General features: G+C 41.7%; 1 protein-coding gene across 10 annotated transcripts in view; it reads left to right on the top strand.

Moving 5' to 3' along the window:
• The window catches only part of Cacnb2 (calcium voltage-gated channel auxiliary subunit beta 2), a 357,246-nt gene that overhangs the window by 197,559 nt on the left and 137,774 nt on the right, over window positions 1-21,913 (top strand). Inside the window, exon 1 of one of the 10 annotated variants that reach the window (XM_048460679.3) lies at window positions 3,714-4,054. The exons of the other annotated variants lie outside the window; for them this stretch is intronic. Within the exon in view, the coding sequence (XP_048316636.2) occupies window positions 4,004-4,054 (51 nt within the window). The 5' untranslated portion in view covers window positions 3,714-4,003. Of the gene's footprint in view, window positions 1-3,713; window positions 4,055-21,913 lie in introns of those variants that run through there. 10 annotated transcript variants of the gene reach the window in all.

Here is a 21,913-nt window from a genome sequence, read left to right as displayed (position 1 = left end):
CTTGAGAAGGGGAAAGGGACAAGAGAAGGGGCAGGGCTATTTACCCTGGAAGGTCAAAGGACTGCTTCTGGATAGAGAGGACACAGATGTGGCCCATGGGCAAACAGCAATTTTTAAAGGGAAAGGGGGGGCGATGTGTTGGAATGAGTGTTTTATTTTGATTGTGCATGTTAATTAGATGAGCCGAAAGGGGAGTTTTGATCACTCAACTTCAATACCTTGAAAACTGGACCTTGGTAGTTGATGTAGGAGTCCCCTCTGTGTGCTGTAATTACCATTAATGAATAAAGAAACTGCCTTGGCCTGTTGATAGTGTAGAACTTAGGTAGGCAGAGAAGATTGGACTGAACACTAGGAGAAAGAAGGGCAGAGTCATATAGATGCCATGGAGCCGCAGGAGGCAGACATGCTGAAATTTTAGCTGGTAAGCCGCTGTCACGTGGCAATACACAGATTACTAGAAATGGGCTTACGAATTAAGATGTAAGAGTTAGCCAATAAGAAGCTAGAGCTAATTGGCCAAGAAGTGATTTAATTAATATAGTTTCTGTGTGATTATTTTGATTCTGGGTGGCCGGGATGAACAAGTAGCCCCATGAACAAGTGGCCCCTTCCCTCTAATAGGTAGACAGCCTCAGGAGAAGGAAATGTCCAAATAAGGGACTAGACCTTGGTGGCTAGTTTTAGGAGTGTAATTTAAAGATTTTTAGAAAGGCAGAGGGAATAGGAGAAGGGCAAGGCCTGCCAGAGCCGGGTTTACCATGCTGAAGCCTGCCAAAGCCCCTTCACTTTTGTCTTTGCAGAGCAAATGGATTCAATTCCAAGAACTCATATAGTGGCTCACAACCATCTTTGACTCCAAGTGTAGGAGATCCAGTGCCTCCTTCTGATCTCCTTTGGCATGAGGCTCATACATAATGCACATCCATACATGGAGGTGAAATATTCACATACATAAAATGAATTACGTCTAAAAAAATATTTAAATCCTTGTGAGAGGTTAGAGTATAGATTGGTGATAGAGGACCTGCTTTGTGGGTACAAGGTTCTAGATCTCACCCTCCACACTGAAAAAAATGAAGATGCACCGCATAATGTTTGATGCACATTATGTTTTGCTGCACACTTACACAGTGAAACAAAAGTAAGCCTTCATTTTCTAACACACAGAGAAGGCAACTAAAACTGAACTTCAGCACTAATGGTGTGTGACCTGAAATCAGAAGCTAGAAGACAGCATGGGGAATGAGTTTCTTCACACCGGCCTTGGTGGTGATTGTTTTGAGTCTCACACCAAATCTTGGAACAAAAGCAGGAGTAAGCGTGAGGCTACAGCAAGCACAGTAACCTCTTCACTGCAAGCGGAACAATTGCCTACCTGGGAAGACCCTGTGGGGAAATACATAGTCGATAAAAGGTTGACATCCAAGACATGCTTAAAAAAAAATCACAGGATTCAACAGAAAAAAGGCAACTCAAATGAGATATAGGCAAAAAACTATGAATAGATACTATAAAGACATAAAGATGACCAATGGGTGCTTGAAAAGGTGTTAGATATCACTTCTCAGAGAACTCCAAGTCACAGTATATGAGGTCACAAGTACCTCATACTTGTGAGGGTGGCTGATTCCAAGAGACAATTTGGGTTGGCTTGAGAGACAACAGCACCGCTGTACATAGTTTGGTAGGGTTGCACTCCTTGTATTCAGTAACTTTATGTTCTGGAGATTTGTCCGTGTACTTAACCTCTGGAATTTAGGTCACTGGCTCAAAATTTTCTTACCCATTTCTCACTTTCAGTCATTTCCAGTTTTTACTAAAACCGCACTGCAGCTAAGGACAGTCTATCTATCTGCTCCCTGGGCAATGGGTGCAGTGTCTCTGGGGGTGCACAGTCAAACCTCAGTATCCAGGGGAACTGGCACCAAGAGCCTCCTGTATACCAAAACTGCATGAGCATTGAAGTCCCTTGAGTAAATAGGCTTCTGTTGCCTATGACATTTGCTGTCCTGTTCAGCACTTGTGGAAATACATTCTAAACATTGCTGGTAGCTTGTATACTGAATTATATAGAAGAGAAAAGCTATTTTAAATATTTAAAATGACTATCTTAAAAGCACATGTTCAGTACAGATGCAATATTCTTCAAATAATTAGTGGACCCCTCAGAAGCCAAACCAATAGACAGGAATATCTGGCTACTGCATTGTGGGAGTATAGAGTCCAAAGCATGAGCCACTACAACTTCAGGTCCAGCGTGCCTCTCAGACGACAGCTTTAAAGTTACTCCTTAACCCTCCATGCTGGCAGCCACGGGACTGTCCTTCAATTCAAGGACTTTATATAAATGGACTGGCACAGTACAGAGCTATGGCCCACAAATGCACCAAAGCGGCCTCCCCGCATAGCTGTTGTCGGGACTGACAAGTTTCTTCGGAGAATCACTAGGAAGTACTGAAAGCTTTTAGGTCACGTACTGCCTGCCACAACTACACAATGATCCCACTCTGCTGGAAGGCCGTGATAGTGTGAAGAAAGAGTGACTGAGTTTTCATAAATCTTTATGAGGGAACGAAGACAGAAACTTCATCATGTGTCACAAAACGCCCTTCTGCTTTGGACAACTTTGCCAACCATTTGAAAGTGTGAAGCATCTAGTTTGGTGACCCAGACCTATAATTCCAACTATTTAGAGGCTGAGGCAAGGCCTACCTGGGCTAGGGAGTGAGCAAATGGCTAGCCTGAGAAACAGGTTCTCAGTCAGAACCTGTCATGAAATTCAAAACTGAGCGACTAGAAAACATATACCCTTAGCTAGGAGGTTGACAATTGGCTTTGTTACTCACCACGCCCCTCTTTTGGCATGGGTTTGCTCAGTGGAGCTGAGCTGGTGGCCAACAGAGCCTCAGGGATCTGCCCATTTGCATCTCTCCCCTCAACTGTGCTGGGGTAACAGGCATACAACTGCCACTGGCAACCCTTGCACAGGGGGAGGGCTTGGGATTTGAACTAAGGTTGTCACGCTATACGGCCAGCACGTTTACCCTTGGGCCGTCCCTGTTTTATATTTTCTAGATATTAACCCTTTGTAATATGCATTGTGCCAAAGTCCTCGGGGCCCAGCAGGAATCACTTCGGTTTTGTAAAGTGTGTGTGATTTCTTGTGTGGTTGGTTGGTTTTTCTTGTTTTCAGTGTTTGAAGATAGGGTCTGGTTTTATAGCCCAGTCTCTTGCTCGGTAGTCCAGGCTTCCCTTCAACTCAGTCCTACTTCAGTCTCTGAGTGTTGGTATTTTAGGCCACTACACCTGGATTGAAAGTGTCTTTTGAAGACACGTTTTCAATTTTAGATAAAATAAATTTAATCAAGCAGTACTTGACTGGGAATGTAATTATGTCCTCGGAGAACTTGGAAGGCAACAAAAGAGAAAAGAAAAAGATTACTTTCCTGCCTACAAAAAAGGAAAGTCTGTCTTCATCGGGTGGGAGCAGAAGGAAGTTCTCACTGTTCTCCGAGACTCTTCAGGACAGTAGTTGAACGCAAACGGCGTATCCGGTTGCGCAATCCATTGTTCTATAGTGCAGAAAGTAGCTTTGAAAGCCCTGCTGTGGCCAGGGCTGCCTGGAGGCATGCATCTGATATTAATGAAGTGTTGCTCTGCTTTGACAAGTTTACAGGCGTCTCTCTTCTGAGCCAGCTGACGTAATTCAAAGTAGGAAAAGACCCTCCCACTTGGCATTTGTTCACTGGCTGTGATGGGCTCCTCTGCCTCGCTTGAAGTGGTCCCGGAATCAGAGAAAGCTCTTGACATCTGAAGAACTTTAGAAAGTCACGAAGTCATACTGACTAAGGATACACATCTCAAACCAGCAGGGAAAACTGTAGCGTGTGGTATTTTCCTCATCAGCACAGCGAGACTCAGCCACCTTTAGCTGGTACCTGGTTCTTGCGCCTGTCGACTATTTCTCCGAAGTTCTGCTCACTTTTGGAACTGGTCTGGAATGCTTGACAGGCACCTTGTGTCTTCTCAAACTCAATGCAGTATTCCTGGGGTAAGCGGACGGGGGCTGGGGGCGGGGGCTGTCCAGACGAACTGTGTGCTCTGCAGAGAAATGGGAATGTACCGTGCTTTTAATGACACTAACTGCTGTGCTGTGTAAAAAGTTTCCTGCCTTGCCAAAATATCACATGCATTGTGCTTATTTGAATACTGAGGTGGGTTAAGTAATAAAAACAGTAACTCTGGTTTTAAACAGTCTTTATGAGATTCCATTAGCAGCTCGGGCAGGGAGTTACGGTCAGGCGAGCTTGTTGGAGACAAAATATGCTTTCTGTCTGCAAGCAGGTACTTGTTGAAGACCCCTCTGACAGCTTGGGCACTGGACTTTTAACTTCTTTCTTCTTGAGACCTTCCTAAAAATCCCGATGCTTTAAATTCAAGTGTTAAAAACAAATTAAGATTGTATTTTAGTCTATCTTTTTTACATTTTGAATATATAAAGTTCAGACAAGAGAGCCTACTGTTTAAGACACTTAAAAGTGTGGCACCTTACCACACAAAGACTGTCAAGTGTTTTAGATTCAGGACTTTTACAAAAAAAAGTCATATGTTATTAGTGACATTTTAAGCAAGTTTTTATAGTGTAATCTTATAATAATCATCAAGTTATTATGCATCAACAGCATCATCTGAGACTGGGAATAATGACATCTGTGTTTAAGGAGAATTTTCAAGCAAATTGTATTATTGGTGATGTTATTATTTTCCTTTTTCCTGAGAAAAACTTTGGAAAAACAAACAGCACCAACAATTAAATTAGAGCTCGTAAATACCAGCCATGAGCTTACAAATACATGTTAATAGGATACACAAATATTTGATAATCAATTAAATTCCGATTGCCTAAAAGTTCTTGCTAGATTTCCTTATTGTTTCAACCTACACCTCTCTTGGTTCAAGAGGGAAAAATACATGTTAAAAAAAATAGTTGTGTGGTAACCATTTGTTCTGAACTCTGTCACATAAAAGTACCAGCACAACCACCAAAGTCGAGGGCCCTTGGCTTCATTCTGTGTGATTCATAACTAGATTACTTTTTATGTTTTCTAAGGATACAGAGCTTGCTCCTTCTGTTGGCACACATTCAGTTTTGCATATGTGCAGGTTGGGGATGAAATTCAGTGGTAGAGTCCTTGCTTCACTTGCACAAGGCACTGGGTTCAGTCCCCAAGGCTAAAAGTAAAATTGTCTGTACTGTGACTTATATTCCTTCTGGCTCTGACGTGGCTGCCAACTTATTCACCAATACAAAGGGTTTCTGGATGTTAGAAATAATTCATTTACCAATTTTTAAGATGTTATGTCTGATAGAAAAATTAGTCAATACTTCTTTTGCTGTTCCTACTTTCAGTGACATCTGGAATTATTGTCGCTAGTAAGCTTCCTTGCTTTCTAAGAACAGTCTCAGAAGTGAAATAGCTACTTCATTTTTTCCTACAGGGAAATATTAACTAGGAAATTAGCACTAACAAGCGATAATGAACTTTTACAACTTATAGTCTGGACTCTACGTGCGTTCCGTTTGTACTTAGAAACTGGGACGATGGTGTCATGATTATTTAACAGTAGTGGCGATCTGTGTGACTCTAAATGGGTAATTTATCTTATAGTTTACTTCACTCTTGTCTTGAAGTCCTGATGAATCGGCCTGAGGAGGTTTGTCCTTTTAAACTTCTTTCCCAAGCCCTGGATCTCTGCTCCCTAGGTTTTTATTGTTGTTTGGTTGATTTAGGGGGCAGCATCTTTCTATGTAGTCCAGGCTAGCCTACAACTCACGTTCTTCACTTTTCAACCTACCACATACTGGGATGACAGACAAGCACCACCACACCTAACTTGTTGATTTTTGAGGCAGGGCCTTACTGTTTTGGCCACCTTGGCCTGAAACTCACAATCTCCTTGCGTCAGCTGCCTGAGTCCCTGAAATCTTGTTTGATAGATATGTTGACATATGTGTCATTATGTGCATGTACGTATATGTTATAGAAAAGCTTTGAGACTGTCAAATGAGCTGCATGCTCTTTGTTTTTGCTTTAATCCATGTATGATTTGTGTTATATCTGGTTCTCCTGAAGATTTCAAATCCCAACTACATAAAGACAGATTTGAAAAACATTTAATTTTCATCTCACATTGAAATGAAATTGATAAATCAGTGCCTTTTATAGAGATACCTTTTAGTACAAAACCCTACAAATGTATGTATGTATGTCAGATTCAGTGCACTTGCTGTTTCTCATGTATTCTGATCTTGCTGGTGTGTAAGCTACTTGAAAATGACTTATCCAGTGGCTGCGTACCGTCATTGTTAAAGCAAGAAGGCTACTTCTTCTGTGTCTTTGCATGCTTCCCTCCATGGGACAGTCACCTCTCAGACATGCGCAAGCCTTTCTGACTCATTTTAAACAGTAACCAGAATGGTTTCTCTGACTTCAGTTTACAGCAAGTGTTTGCACCTGGTCAGTCTTGACGCTGAATTCTATATATTCCCCTTACTGTATTTTGAGATTTGCAAGTATTTTGTCCGCATTTATGTCATCTGTAAAATTAAGAAGAATAATATACATTTGCAAGAGGATTTAAAGAAAATCAGAATGCATATAGACCCTGATTATACAGAATGGTGTTTGCAGTTATGAAAGGAATACAAACGTTCTTCCTGCATCTTCTGAAATGACTTGGAATGAAGGCACTTTCCTCTGTGACACAAACTGATATTCATGATAGGAAACAAGGAAAGTTAGGTCTTTGCTGGCACAGAGGAGTAAGGGACCCCTGAAAAGGGGACTCTTCATTGGGTATCTGTGGCTTGTTTATCAGAGGGTAGGGCTGGGAGGGCCGTACAACCCTCTGAACCCGTGTAAACACATCAGCATATCAACCTTGGCCATTTACTGCTTTCCACTGATTTGCAAAGTTATCTTCATCCCCCGAACGGTGAAGAACAAGAGCTTAGGTATGGAACAAAGAAAATAATGGGAGTTAAATATTCCAAGAGAACTGGCTTTCTAGAATAAATTTTCTTTCTCTTTCTTTATTCTTTTATGATTAGAGCAACTCAAGCAATCACTAGGGACAATAACGTCACAGCTATTCAACTGTAAGGCAATGTGATGGTTCATGTTGGAGGTTTTACCCTGTGGTTCCGTTCACTCCTGTTGCAGCATTATGGAGAATCTACACAGGGACATTTGTTCTTTTAAACATCTTTCAAAAGCCAAAACTTTTTGTTCCCTTAGGTCTGACTATTGCCCACTTTAGATTTTTATTGATTATTTAGTTTAGATTTAGGGAACATTAGCGCATGAGCATGCATTTCCCTTTCTTTATGTATTTATGAAGGCATCTAATGGCTTAAGGCTACAGGTTTCTGTGTCTTTTTACAAATAAACTTTGAATTTAAATGCAAGCATGATGTCAGTAAGTCTTCATGGATTATAGAGGTGCCCAAAGATGCTGGCCTATTGCTGTCACCTTGTGACATTAAGTAATTGTCTTATGGGAGTGATGGTTTTGTGCACTCCTGACAGATTTGCCAAATTATTTTATTACTAAAGATTATAAACGTGAAGAAGCATTTTCCCCTTCAGAAATTACTTAAGTTACTACAGTTAAAAGTGGAAGAAATCTGAAGGAGATGCCATGGGTGTGGGGACGCCTCACCACAGCACAGTGCCCAGGCAGGCAATTAACACTGGCATGCTGCTGTCTAGTCCCGTTCAATAGCTGTGTGCATTTTGACAGTTGTCTCTGCAGTGCGTACGCTTTCATGGACTACCTTTGCCCTTCAGCCTGACATTGACATCACAGTTCAGTCACAGCGTGATATAATATTGAGTAGATTAGCCATTGTTTACCCAAATAAAGTTATCATTTTTTGTTGAACTTTTATATTTATGTATGCATACACAAGTGTGTGTATGTGCACATGTGCAGGCTCACGTATAGAAAACCGAGATTCGATATCGAGTGTCTTCCTGAAATTTTCTCCACTTTAGTTATTGAGACAATATTTGAGAGATCATTAAACCTCGAGTAATTATCAGTTCAACTAAACTGGCTAGCCAATGAGCTTCAGGAATTAGTCTTCATCTTCCCGTACCCCAGAGCTGGAGTTAGGGACACATACCCCTGGTCTTTTGTGTGAGTGCTTGGGGTCTAAACTCAGGTTTTATGGCAATATGACAAGAACTTTACCAAATGAGCCATTTCTCTAGACACAGTTATTGGATTTCAGACCAAATCTGTAATTTTGTTTTTGTAGACAAACTTGTAGTAACAGTTGTAACTATATAGTTGTTGACCCCACTGAATAATTTCTGTGGGCTTAATTCTCAGATATGGGTGTATTTGCATCAATTGGTAGGTTTAAATGTTCTTATTCTCTCTGGCTGTGCCTTTGATATTTCTTGTTGAAATGATTCTATTGACAATGCTACTATCACAATATATTATCAAGAGTCTGAAGCAAAGGAACGTAAAAGCAGCCTGGGCGATATGGTAAGACCTCATTTAAGAAAGTAAAATAAGTCAGTCTTATAAAACTCTTGACATTATTCAAATAGCAAAATCATTTAAATGATTTAGAGAGCTGTTAAGTTTTACACAGAATCAGAAAAAAAGCTACTTCCAACATAAGATGTAGTTAAATATGAGAAGTAATGTTGCCATACTTTTATGTTGTAGTTTTTCATTGTCAAGTACGGCCAAAGCCAAGGAAGCGTGCATACTCTGCACTGATTAGGGGCTAGCAGGGCTTGGCAAAGGGACCGTGTGTTCTGGTGAGTGTTCTCTTTTCTACTGGCCATTTAGAGACCTGCCTCTCTTCCGGTTAAGAGCTGGAAGCTCTTTTCGCTGTCTGGTTGAACCTGTAGCCTCCTGAATGCTGGCCAAGGGCTCTGTCACAGCTTTGCCCCAGCCACGAGAACTGGAATTTCCTATGTTGTTTCTTAGTAAGGGAAATCAAAGTTGTTGCTGTTTTGATCTTTGTGTAAATTATGCCATTTGCTACCCTTACAAAAGATAATGACCTGATTTTAGTCTAATTTCTTCACTTCGTTACCTAACAGTGGCATTTTACCTATCAAAGAAAACAAAATCTGCCTTTCAGAATCATCTGAGGTCCTCATCTACACTACCAGCACACACAATAGGCAGACTATTGTTTGGAAGGTGGGTACCATTGATGCCGGCATCAACTCACATCAAACAGGGCTCGGAGTTCCTGTGTAATAACTGAGCAGACTTCAGTAGACTTAAAATCAGAAAAGCATGTGATTTTATTTTTGATACATTCCCTGGTCTCCTAATTTGTAGCTAATAATTAACAGTGATAGGTGTGTGCGTGTGGATGTACGTGTACATTCATATAGGTGCTGGGGGTGGGAGTGAGCGTCCATTTATCCTGCTCCATCACTTCCCACCTCATTTCCTTAAGACAGGCCTTCATGCTAAACGTGGAGCTCAGCTGTGGCCTGATTGAGCCTTCTCTACTCACCTCACCACACTACTGAGGTTATAGACACATTATATACTGTTGGGGTCCAAGTTCAAGTCCCCATACTTAGGCAACAAATCCTCTCATTCACTGAGCAATCTATCTAGTTTCAATCTATTTGTTTTAAACATAGTAAATGAATTTAGTTTTAATCTTAGTGTTCTTTACTCTTACTTTCCCCATTGTCCTGCCTAAGGGGATCAAAAGGCTCAGGAGCTGACACAACATTCTCAAAGCACCTTGGGTGGGATAGCGATTTCTCAACTAGTTAGTCTTTCAGGCCTAGGAAATACTTGAAGAAAGCATATTCAATAAAAAAAAAATATACCATTTTCATTTTGTTTTCTGTAGCAGTGTAGACATTTCTGTGGCATGAGAAGTCCTGAGACTGAAATTCCCATGTGAGAATCATGCTTTGGGCTGCTTTGTGACCTGGTTTAATAAGGTTGAATGTTCAATAAAAATACTTGGAAGACTTCTCCGAAAGCAAAGTTCCACATTGGGAGGGTTTGTGCATTCAGCTCAGCTTAGCTTCCAGGATTTTACAGTGGGCTGCGAATAATTTATGCTAATTTGACTTTTGGGTATTTTTGAACAGTGGTTGTGTAAGCTTTCAAATGCAACAATGTAAAAAAGTAGCTGTCGTGTAATGGCCAAGAGTATTAATCACCTACACATGACACATATCAACAACTAAATGAAGTTAAATGAAGGTGAGGAAATTACCTAGTGCTCCGACAGCAAGATAAAAAGATAGATTTGGGCATATGCAAATTCTGAGGACAAAAAGCCATGAATCTTCATATTATAAACATGGCAATTTAGGTAGAATGCTCAGAATAGAAATCAATTGAAGATTTAAAACTTGTAGAGTTCACTTTAAATGAACTTGTTTGCAGAGTGGCAACAATTCCTGAGTCAATTTACCAACCGCCCCTTTAAAAATGATTCAATTAAGATACATATGTTTCACATTGTAGTTGGAAGGGGAAACCCAATGTAGCTCTGTGGACTCAATTTGAGCATAGTAAAAACGTATATTTTTAAGAGACCCCAATGCTGTTCTTTCTTTGTGTTCATAGGAAAGATGGCGATTTACAGGACTCTATGGGGCTTTGGTAGGTTTGGACTTCTCACGAGAACCTCCAGTTCACTGTTCCTGTGTGACTTTTAAGGGGTGAGAGAGAGACTACCCCTGGGACAGCTAGTTGGTAGAGCTGTTTTTGAGAGGTGATCATTTAAAGAGACACCAAAACAAAACAAAGGCAGTTTCACTGAGATGTGGATTAGTAACACTTCCCAAGTTAACAAGGGAAAGTACGCGTGAATAGCAATGACTGCTATGCTAATTCAATATGTACTTAGGACAGAGAAAATAGATGGCATTTTGGTTTCTACAGCTAAGTGGAATGCTTGACCTCTCTAGGACATTTTTCCACTCCTGAAGTATAAACTTGACTTTCCAAATGCTGTTAAAGCTAGGAACCATGGTGTATATTGTTATGCCCAGACCCGCGAAGGCCCCCCCAAAAAGGAGACTGAGCCCCATCTGTAAAAGCAAAGAGCCTTTATTTTATACAAGTTTGCAAACTCGGTCTCTCTGTGTGTCCAATGTATTGGAATAATCGGAGATCCCCGTGCTCAGTTAGAGTTAGATTTCTATAGTGGTAAAGGTGAAGGTGAGGTCTAAGGTTCAGGACCCCTGATTAGCTGATAATTGTCAAGGGGTGTCCTGGTGAGTGTACTGTCAGGTGATCCTATCTAGAAATTTCCTTTGGATGGTCTGTTCTTGAATGGTGCCTGGGTAATCTTAGTTTATGGTTCTTCCCGCAACCAGACATTGCCTCAGGGTAAATTACTGAGACTCAGGCCTCCAGTAAGATTATCATGGCTGGGCCCGACATATATCTGAGATGCCAGGACTCAGAACTGAGGCACGGGTGTTGTATGAGGTCGTTTGTTAGTTCCTGGCTGCTCAGCCCTAAAATAACCACACAGAAACTGTATTAAATCACTGCTTAACCCATTAGCTCTAACTTCTTTTTGGCTAGCTTTTACATCTTAATTTAACCCATTTCCTTTATTTTATATTTACCATGAAGCTTTTGGCCTACTGGCAAGGTTCCAGTGTGTCTGTCTCCGTAGGCTTCCGCCTGACTCTGCCTCCTTTCTCCCAGCATTCAGTTTAGTTTTCCCCACCTAGCTCTACTCTACCCTATCACAGGCCTAAGACAGTTTCTTTATTAACCAATGATATTCACAGCATACAGAAGGGAATCCCACATCACAGGGGGACTAAGGGCTCAAGGCCTGTAAGCAGCAAACCTTAAGACCAAAGGAACAAGCCTCATATGAAGATCAACTCAAAATTAAAATTCACTTTTAGTCCCCTGTAAACAAGCTATTATTCCTACCATAGTATTTGATATTTTGAGGCAACCAGTACTTTCGTTGATCATCACCACACACCTGTTTTTCAGAAAATAAGAGCCTACACCCATACCCCGGGGAATGGCTATCAGTGTGGAGATGTGTCTGCGGAGATTCAGTGTACTCTACTTCTCTTTTTCCCTTCCCACGGAGAAATATGCGCTAATGACCAGATTTCCAAACAAAAGCTCTTTTCTTGGATGTTACTTATAATTATTCATAAAACTACAAATATATTCTATCCAGTCTCCAGCTGGATTATCAATCTGAAGAGGATTCTGTGAAAAGACAGGCTTTGTCCAGGGAAGGTGCTTAGGGAGGGGCTGAGCTGAGCCCAACTCTTTCTTTGTTGCCCTTGCTGTAAATGGACTGTTACCTCCTGCCTTAAATCTCTCCACCTACACTTTTAATTAGATGATAAATATACTCTAAACTATACCTGAGAAAATTTTTAAATATTTTTCAGAATTTTCTTGAGAACATATCTTGTCCCTCTTTTTATTGCAGAGCGACAAACCATGTGGTTTGCATGAACTGAGAGAAATAACTTGCAGCCTGGTACCTTTGCATAATTTCCTCTGTCCTTAATGCAGCACAGGGAAAAAAGATTAATGGATTTCAGTCTAATGCTACATGAAACTCTAAATTACCAAATTAAGAAAAATTACATAATTTATAAATTAGTGGTCATATTTCTTTCAAAGTTGCAAGCCCCTTCTAAAATGTGGAACGTATGAAATACATTTTGCTGATCATTCACCAGTTCAGCCCATTAAAGTGGATGACAGTTTATACAAAGCTAAAAAAATAAATTAGCTAGTGATGGAGCTGGAGAGATGGCTCAGCATCTAGGAGGACTGGCTGCTGATGCAGGGTGCTAGGTTCAGTCCCCAGCACCCACATTACAGCTTAGCACCTCCTGTAATTCCAGTTCCAGAGGATTGGAAGCATTCTTCTGGCCTCTTCCGGCACTAGGCACACACACACAGGATACACAAACATGCACGCAAACACTCATGCACACAATTGAAAAATAAAGATTTGAAAAGATTTGAAAATATTTGGCATTGAAAATACCAGTCTTGACTCAGAGGATATCAGCTCGACTCCCCTTCTGGTGATTTCCCAGGGCTAATTTGGAACCTTCTGAAAGGGCATGTGCCCTGCTGGTCAGGCTCTGACCAATGATGCTTTTACATCCTGCTGATTGTCCCTCTGTTATGCATAAGCGTTCTCTAGGAGTGGACTGGATCAACTTGACTGTGTTCAACTGTTAAGTGCACTTTAGGGCTCACACCACCTCATTCTAGTTTATTTTTACTCTGATATAAATTGATGTCACCTTGTTTAGTACTCATGTTACCCTCCAGATGACATAACCAAGGTACCTTCTCCACATCCCATCCTGTGGTGGGCTTCTGTGTGAAGCAGAAAATGTATGACATCTGGTCCTGATTATTGCCGCAACACCAGGGAACATGATTGCTCTATCTCACCGGGCTGTGAAGATAGAGCATGTCAGTGCCGTGTGAATGTTCTTACGCAGTGGAACTTGGCCAGTAATGTTATCACAGGACACCAAAGTAAAGAACAGTGGGATTGAGAAATTGGGACGGGAAAGAATAACTCGTAGTAATCTACCTGATAAGCAAGTGCATGGCTTAAATGCATTCCAGGAGTTTCGTCATAAGAACACACTCACTTTGATTTTCTGTCTGCTGTGTCTTTGGAAGAGTATCGTTTTACTAGGCTTAAAGGTTTTAAATACATACTTAGTTTATTATTTGAATATAAGAAGCTACATGGAATTAGTTGCAGAAGTACTTTATGCATAATACAGGAAACAAGCCTATAGCATTTCATAGTCTATGATGTTCAAAGGGAGAAAGTTTTACAAGGAATGTTTAGCACTTTGGAAATCACTGACTAATATGTTGGATTTTCTAATAGATAACTAGGCATCATAAACGTTATGTGTGGGATATCAAGAATGTGTTTTGAATTCACCAGACGCCTTATGTCCTTGCCATTCTTGTGGGTTTATAGGATATAGTGTACTGTATTCATGAGAATGTGTGGGCATGGGTGAGAGGGTGGAAGTAGGGGTGTGTGTGTGTGTGTGTGTGTGTGTGTGTGAGAGAGAGAGAGAGAGAGAGAGAGAGAGAGAGAGAGAGAGAGAGAGAGGAGGAATAGCTCAATTCACCTTTTAGTTTGACTTTTCTTTTGTTTTCCCTATTCTTTAAAATAGCATCTTTCATTGGCTTAGAGCTTCCTGTGTAGCTGATGCAGCAGAACACCTGGGTTTCTCCTCTCCTCTCTTGTCCTCCTCTCCCTCCCTCTTCCTCCTATGTCCTCTCCTCTTTCTTCTTCCTCTCCTGTTCCCTCTCATTGTTTGTGAAATTTACTGGTTGAGCTATCTTCCTGGCCAAAGTTATAGGATATTTTAGTGGACTTATTTTTCTTAGTGAAATGCAATAAGTCATTTGGCAATAGGAAAGTGTGGCCTTTTCTATAAAAAGTAAGTAAAAGACAGAAATCTTGGACTCTTTTGCGTAGAAAAATATGATTTCTAGACAATAATATGGCTTGGATTTTAATTTTAAATGATATACTTTAAAATAAAAATTGAATGTCAAAATTTTATCTGACTTTTACATAAAATCTAAATTTTTCATGGACTTGAAGAAACAAGTTAGGAGCATGAATCTCCTCAAGTACTTTTAGCTCACTATCCTTGATTAATTGTTTAAATTTACTTATTTAGTTTGTGTGTGCACATGAATGTGGATGCGGATGTTGACCAGTGTGATGTGGCAGAAGACAACTTTCTGAGTCAGTTCTCTCCCTTCACCTCGTGGATTCTGAGGATGGAAATCAGGTTGTCAGGTCTGGCAATCAGTGCCCACTATTCTACTGACTCCAGCATCGTTTTGTGTTGTTTTGTTGCTTTGTTTGGTTGGTTTTTGTTGTTGCTGCTGCTGTTTTCAAGACAAGGCTTTTCTGTCTATCTCTGACTGTCTAAGAATTCACTCTGTAGACCAGGCTGACCTCAAACTCACAGAGATCAGCCTGCCTCGGCCTCCCTGAGTGCTGGGATTAAACGTGTGTGCCACCACTGCCTGCCTCCAGTATCTTTATAAACTAAACATGTAAGTTTTTCCTTTCTTCATGGTCGACTACTCTGTGGTGATTCGGTAAATGATAGATGTCAAAATAAAATGGGCCGCTGAAGCATTCGGAACTAACTGGCGGGAACAAGAAAACAAATATTTGATAAGACTGAAGGAATGATCTGTTGACATTCCTCATTCACTGAAATCTCGTTACCTTCTCTGCTCTGCGGGAGGAAAGCCTCACTGCTAACCTCGAGCATCTGAGAATACCTGTGCAGTGTCCTCATGCCAACATAATCCGAATCTGTTTCTTTGGTGTTAAAATGCTTGAGCAGAGCTTTATTTCTAGGGTAACAGTAGTGTTGCGATTCCTTTTGTCATTTATTAAAACATAAACTCATGGATAAATATTAGGGAATAAGCCTGGGAGATCTACAGAGTGACCAAAATACGGTCCCGTCCCATCCCTGTCCCCGCCCCCCCCCACCTCGTTAACTTTCCAGATCGAAAGGGCTGAACAACCCCTCGGCTCCTCCTCCTTCTTCCCTATGTGTCCTTCTGTCTCCCTCTGGGTCCACCAGGAGACTCTTGGGTCCATCCCAGCCAGCTAAATGTGGACTCCACTCCACACTGAGACCGAAATGGGACTCTGCCAGTGGTCTCGACAGAGCAATCAGCACAAACAGATCTCCCCAACACAATAGTTCCTCCTAGGCTAGTTCAAATCCATACTCTAGTTTACCTATGGATTTTCATCTAGTTTATCTATGAATGATTTTCATACATAAAATTATGAACAAGTATGAGACTACAGAGGTGGCTGAGTGGGTAAGAGTGCTTTCTCTGTTAGCTGAGGATCTGAGTTCCAATCCTCCACACCCATGTAAAAGGTTGAGTGTGACCATAAGCACCTATAAACCCAGCACTGTGGGGGATGGAGACAGGAGGATTTCTGGGTCTTGATGGCTACCAACCAAGTCACAGGTTCAGCGAGAGACCCTGTCTTAGGGGAATGAGGTGGAGAGAGTCCTAGAGCAAGACGTCTGACATCATCCCCTGGCCTCCACCCAAAGGTGTACCCCATACAAATGCATAGACTACACACATAACCAATAACATGTAAAATACATGTAGGCAGCTGTCTAGAGCTCTACCTCGGTGGCAGAGCACTTGCCAAGCATAGACAGGGCCCTCAGTTCAGTCCCCATCAGTGGAAATCATAATAATCCAGAGCAGGTTTAACTGGCTGAGTAAGCAGCTCACCCACTTTCTCCAAAAGATACGGCAAAATTCCATATTTTAAAATTTGAAGTAATGATGATCCTTTGCTGTGGACCTCAAGGGTCCAATATAATATGAAAACTTATAAGGAAGAGAATCAAATATATGTTAGTGAGAAATGAATTATTTAACAAATACTCGCTAAGGATGCTCATGTTCTTTTCCTTCTAATCTGAACGGTTTCTTTGCCAGTTTGGTAATCTGACCCAGCCCCAGATGAGTCTCTTGGTGAGGTCCCAGTCAGGGCTGTCCAACATTTTGCTCTTGTAATCACCCCAATACCTGCTGCTTTTCTTTCCGCCCCATATTGCTTGTTCACACGGGCTGCAGGCTGGACTCTGTCCACCGCTTCCACCTTTTTGCTCCAGGTCAGAAGGCTGTGGGAGTCTTTCTGCGGAGAGAGAAACACCAGCTGATCTAACCCGCTTGTGTTCCGGCAGAAAGCCAGATGGAAGTGGATTAGTCAGCTGCTTAGGATTCCACGGAGGACACCGCCGAGGCTAGGAGGAAACTAAGGTCACTGTGTTTTATTTGTATTTGGCTGAAGTTGGTTTTGCTTGTTCCTTCAGCGGTGGCTCGGGGGCATTTTCAGGACAGTATCGCGACACACTAGGGCAAAGGCCTAAGAACAGAGTAATGGTGAACAGATGAGAAATAAGGTAATGAGTAGCTGGAAGAGCCTGCCCTAGAACGTTCTGAAAATAGGTTCAACAACTGCACCGTGTATGCAGATCGGCAGGGTCTGGGTGTTAAGATACAACACCACTATTGAGCCGCATGGGGCTTCTCTCTTTAGAAGTCACTTTGAAAATAAAGCAATTCCAGAGTGCCAGGTGCTAACATCCTACGTCAACTGCCCCTCTTGGTGACCTTTCTAGATATGTGTCTGCTGAATATAGACATTTTATTTTGTAAACCTTTCTTGTAATTTTTCTTTTCCATATGTGTATATATATATAATTTTAAAACTTAAATCCTCTTTTTGGAAATTGGGTTTCCATAAATGACTAACCTTTTGGTGTTATTTTATACATGACTTGCTCTTGAGATAGGAAGTGATATCGTGTGAGTGATGGTAACACTTGAATAAATGGGACCTCTTTCATGCTTCCTTCATGCTGTGCAGAGCCTCTGCCAAACACTCGACTCATGGTGTCAACCAGAAAGGTCATGGTGGGAGCCCAACTGGTCAAACTTCCTACCACTCGCCTGCCTCTCTCCTCTGATGTGTCTGGCTCAAATAACACCCAGGTTAAATATGCCTAAGGCAAACGTAGTTGGTTTTGCATGAAGTGCTGGACTTCAGCACCACACAGATGCCAGGAGTTTTGACTGCTGAGGCATCAGCCCCATCCCATAGCCGCTGGACCATTTGTACCTCCTTATTCCTCTCTGATGGGAGCCCCTGCAACAGGAAGTCTGAGCCTCTACTCCATTTCTTCTGAAATATTGATGTTGCCTTCACCCAAGTCCTTGAAAACTATTCAGCATTCGCTTTGCATTTGCTCGTTATAGACCCACCCACCAGGAAATCTACCCCGCCTCCTCCCAGGCTGCCTCCTGCTCAGCACCTCCCTACTTATCCCTGTGTTGTTTTTTTTTTTTTTTTTTAATTCCTCCAACAAGTCAAGTATTTTCCCTTTTCACAGCTCTTGGTTTGGGCTTGAATGTTCTTCCCTGACCCTCCAATCCAATCTCTTTTTAAATTATTTTCTTTTATCTGTATGGATGCTTCGCCTGCATGTTTGTCTGTGTACCACATGTGGGCTTGGTGCTTGAGGAGGTCATTGGACCCCTAATTAGAGTTACAGATGGTTTTGAGCTGTCCCAGGGTTGCTGGAAATCAAGCCCAGGTCCTTTGGAAGAGCACCAAGTTCCCATAATGGCTGCGTCATCTCTCCAGCTCCCCTTCCTCCGACTTTTCGTGTCCTTGATGGCCTTTCCATCCTAACACCCAGCAGAGTCAACTCTGCTTATACAGCATATATTTCAATATGTTTGGCATTGCCAAAGCAGGGGCTGTGGTAAAGTAGGCAGAAACGTCTCTCTGTGGAGCCCACCATCTCTGATGAGGCCCCATCTAAATGCACATCAGTTGGTGACGTGTGGCACAGGTGTGGCCATTGGTGGCAATACGTATCCATTCTTCGTAAAATTCTAAACACGTCTTCAATTGGTTTACAACAGAAATTTTGTTTCTAGAAAAGCAGGCATATGTTATACCTAGGCCAAAAGCTTTGTGCTTTTGTGAGAAACTGATCTTAAAGTCTAAGATCCAGTAATTGTACAATCCTCATTGCTTTTCATAAGACACACATTGGGCATGTGGATTCATACTCCGCCTGCAGCTACCTGGGCGGCCTATGTACCGTGAGGTATGTTTGCGTCCCCAGCTGCTCTTCCCAAATGGTCTGTAAAGCTCTTCAGTTGCCGAGCTAAGCCCAAGGGCTTCAACAGATTTCTAAAATGCCCGTTAGTCCTACCACTCCACAGATAAGGTCCACTGAGGACGAGAACCCCATTTGCCTTAAAAATAATAGAGGCCCTAACGTCTAGCATATTACCTTCATCAGGATGGCAAACGTCACATGCTTAAGGCATTAATAAATAAAATTTCCCATGGAGATACCTGGGAACAGACAAGCATTTTCATTCAGTCAACAAATATCTGCTGTGTGCCAGGTGCTGCTGGGGAAGAGCCGGGAGTGAAACAAATCCCCATTCTAATGAGCTTCCTCCCTCCGTATGGGGAGCGATCTTGTGACCACAATGTGACACCTGGATTTCCATAAAAGGTGACGATAATCTTGGCATGTAAAGTCTTCCTCAGTTTAGAACGCTTACTATATATATTTTTAGGCAGCTGATTACAAAGCAGAAGACAAGCTAGGAGCACAAAACAGCAGAAGGAGAGGGAGTTGTGCCTGAGAGATGGAAACTGTGCTTAAGAAACAAACAATCAAACAGCAATGGGAGCCTGGAAATAGCCTGGCTATTTATAGGTCCTTTATGTCTATCAAAAAATTTTAATTCAGACCTTTTCTGTCATACACAATATGCATGATGGTATCAGCAATGCTTTAGGTAACTTTTTTCTCTTCTGTGCATTGTGTGTGTGCGTGTGTGTGTGTGCATGTGTGTGTGTGTGATCGTGTGTGTATGTGTGCATGTCAGTGCTCGCATGGCTGTGTGTAGGTGTGAAGGACAGAGGGTGACTGAATTTTTTTCTCATTTGTTCTCAACCATATTTTTTTTGAAGCAGAGCCTCTCGCTGAACCTGTCCTAGACAGTAAATACAGACGTCTGTCTGTCAGTGCTGAGGTTACAGGTGCTCAGCTGTTGTATGTCAGTGTTGGGAATCAAAACTCATGCTGGGCATTGGTGGCACACACTTTTAATCCCAGCACTTGTGGGGGCAGAGGCAGGCAGATCTCTGTGAGTTCAAGGCCAGTCTGATTTACAAAACGAGTTCCAGGACAGGCACCAAAGCTACACAGAGAAACCCTGTTTCTAAAAACTAAAAAATTAAAATTAAAATTAAAAAAGCCTCATCTCTTTGGGTTTGCATAAGAAGCACTTTACCATCTCCCTAAGTCCCTGTGCAGTCTTCCTAAACTTTACCCTAGCCTCTCTTTCCTGCCTGCTATGTGTGCTGTGCGTGTAAGATTCCATCTTTACCTTTCTGTAGCCAAACCTTGAATACTCTTAAAAATATCCTAGTCCCAGAAGGTTGGTTCCTTGCTCAACAGTCATTGTGGGTGTTCCTCTGCCATTATCAGTTCTAAGTCAAAATTATTAATTGCTCTTTCTCAAACCAGGGTCTATTTCTAACTTCCACAAGAGGACTCCCACACATTTATGCCTACATAGACCACTTTGGCCAACAGTCGGTGGACACCGAATGTCTCCTCACATTCACCTACATTTGGACCCTCTACATGAGTCTATGGATGTACTGGGTCCTTTGCAGCCATTTTTTTTTCAGTTTTTTTTTTTTACTTCTTATTTACAATTCTTCCTCCTCTGTCTCTTTCTCTACCTCTTTTAAAAGTAGGACGTTAACTGCGTAGCCTTGACTAACTTGGAATATAGGCCAGACTGAGCTCACACTAAGAGATATGCCAGCCCCTGACCTTGAGATGCTCACCAGAATGTAAGAAATCAGATAACCACCTTTATTTCTATTTTACTTATTTTGTGGGATGTGAGTATGTGTGGGCACATACAGTCACAGTACACACAGGTCAGAGTACACCTTGTAGGGTCAGTCCTCTCCTTACCCACATGGGACCAAGGAATCAAACTCAGACTGTCAAATTTAGCAGCAAGTGTTTTATCCACTGAGCCTTCTCACTAGCTTTATAGCATTCTTAACATTTTCTAATTTCCTTTGTGGTTTAATTTCACAATTATTTGATGTACAGCTGTGTGTGAGTGTGAGGAGATGTGAGCTGTCCTAACTGCTCAGCTATTGTGTTGTTGGTCTTCTCAAAAGCACCTGAGGTTGCATCTCTTGTGCACACTGCCTGGCCCTTGTATCTACAAACTCTCAAGTCGCGCCATATTTGGTCAAATTATTTCTAATTTAAACATGGTGGCTTCTTTGGAAGAAATCCCATCTTTGAAGTACAAAGATGTTTGGCAAGGGTTTTGTCATCATTTTTTAACAGGCTATAGGAAAATCAAGTCTTCTTTTGAAGTATTTCTTTGTACCATAATATTGAGATCAAATGTAATATTGTGACATTCTTGCTATATACATTCCCTGAACTCTGACAGAGCCACATTCCTCCTCATGGAAGGCCAGTGTCTCAACTGCTCAAGAGTTTCCTTGTACAGCCTCCCACGCAAAATACTCATCGAAACCGAAATATATGTCTTTGTTGCAGCTTAAAAAAAGATTGCTAGCCTAGCTCATGGAGTTTATGGGAACCAGTAAACTACAAAATAATTTACTTTTATAAATAAACATTTCAAGTTCCTTTAAAACAGTCTTTTTATCCATTGAAATTTATCTTTCTTGGCTTGGGCATTTTGCCATCTACCTACGCCACTAAAATGTTGTGCAATTCTCCATGGAATTGTAGAATCTTATGTGGGGGTGGTATATGTGCACACATGCATGCATGCGTGTGTGTGTGTGTGCATGTGTGTGCGCACACGACACGTGCAAAGGAGATAAGGATATCAGATGTCTTTTTCTATTGCCCTCTGCCTTATTGCCTTGAGACAGCATCTCTTACTGCGAAGTTAGCTGAGTGGACCAGGCTGACTCATCAAATTTCTGAGATCTTCTGTCTCCACCCCTCAGTGCTGGTATCACAGGAACATCCCTGACTTTTATATGGGTCTTAGGGATTTGAATTCTCTTTTTATGGAACCATCTCTCTAGTTCTGAAATGTAGGAGCTTTTGATATATATATGGTGCGGGAGAATTGTCTGTATTCTGTCAATCATGTTTTGAATAAACGCTGATTGGCCAGGCAGGAGGTGTAGGCGGGGAAACCAGACAAGAAGTGGAAATGATGC

Source organism: Myodes glareolus, chromosome 14, assembly GCF_982192425.1.
Source record: "Myodes glareolus chromosome 14, mMyoGla1.1, whole genome shotgun sequence".
Taxonomy (NCBI): domain Eukaryota; kingdom Metazoa; phylum Chordata; class Mammalia; order Rodentia; family Cricetidae; genus Myodes; species Myodes glareolus.
This window is presented reverse-complemented; position numbering and strand designations above follow the sequence as displayed.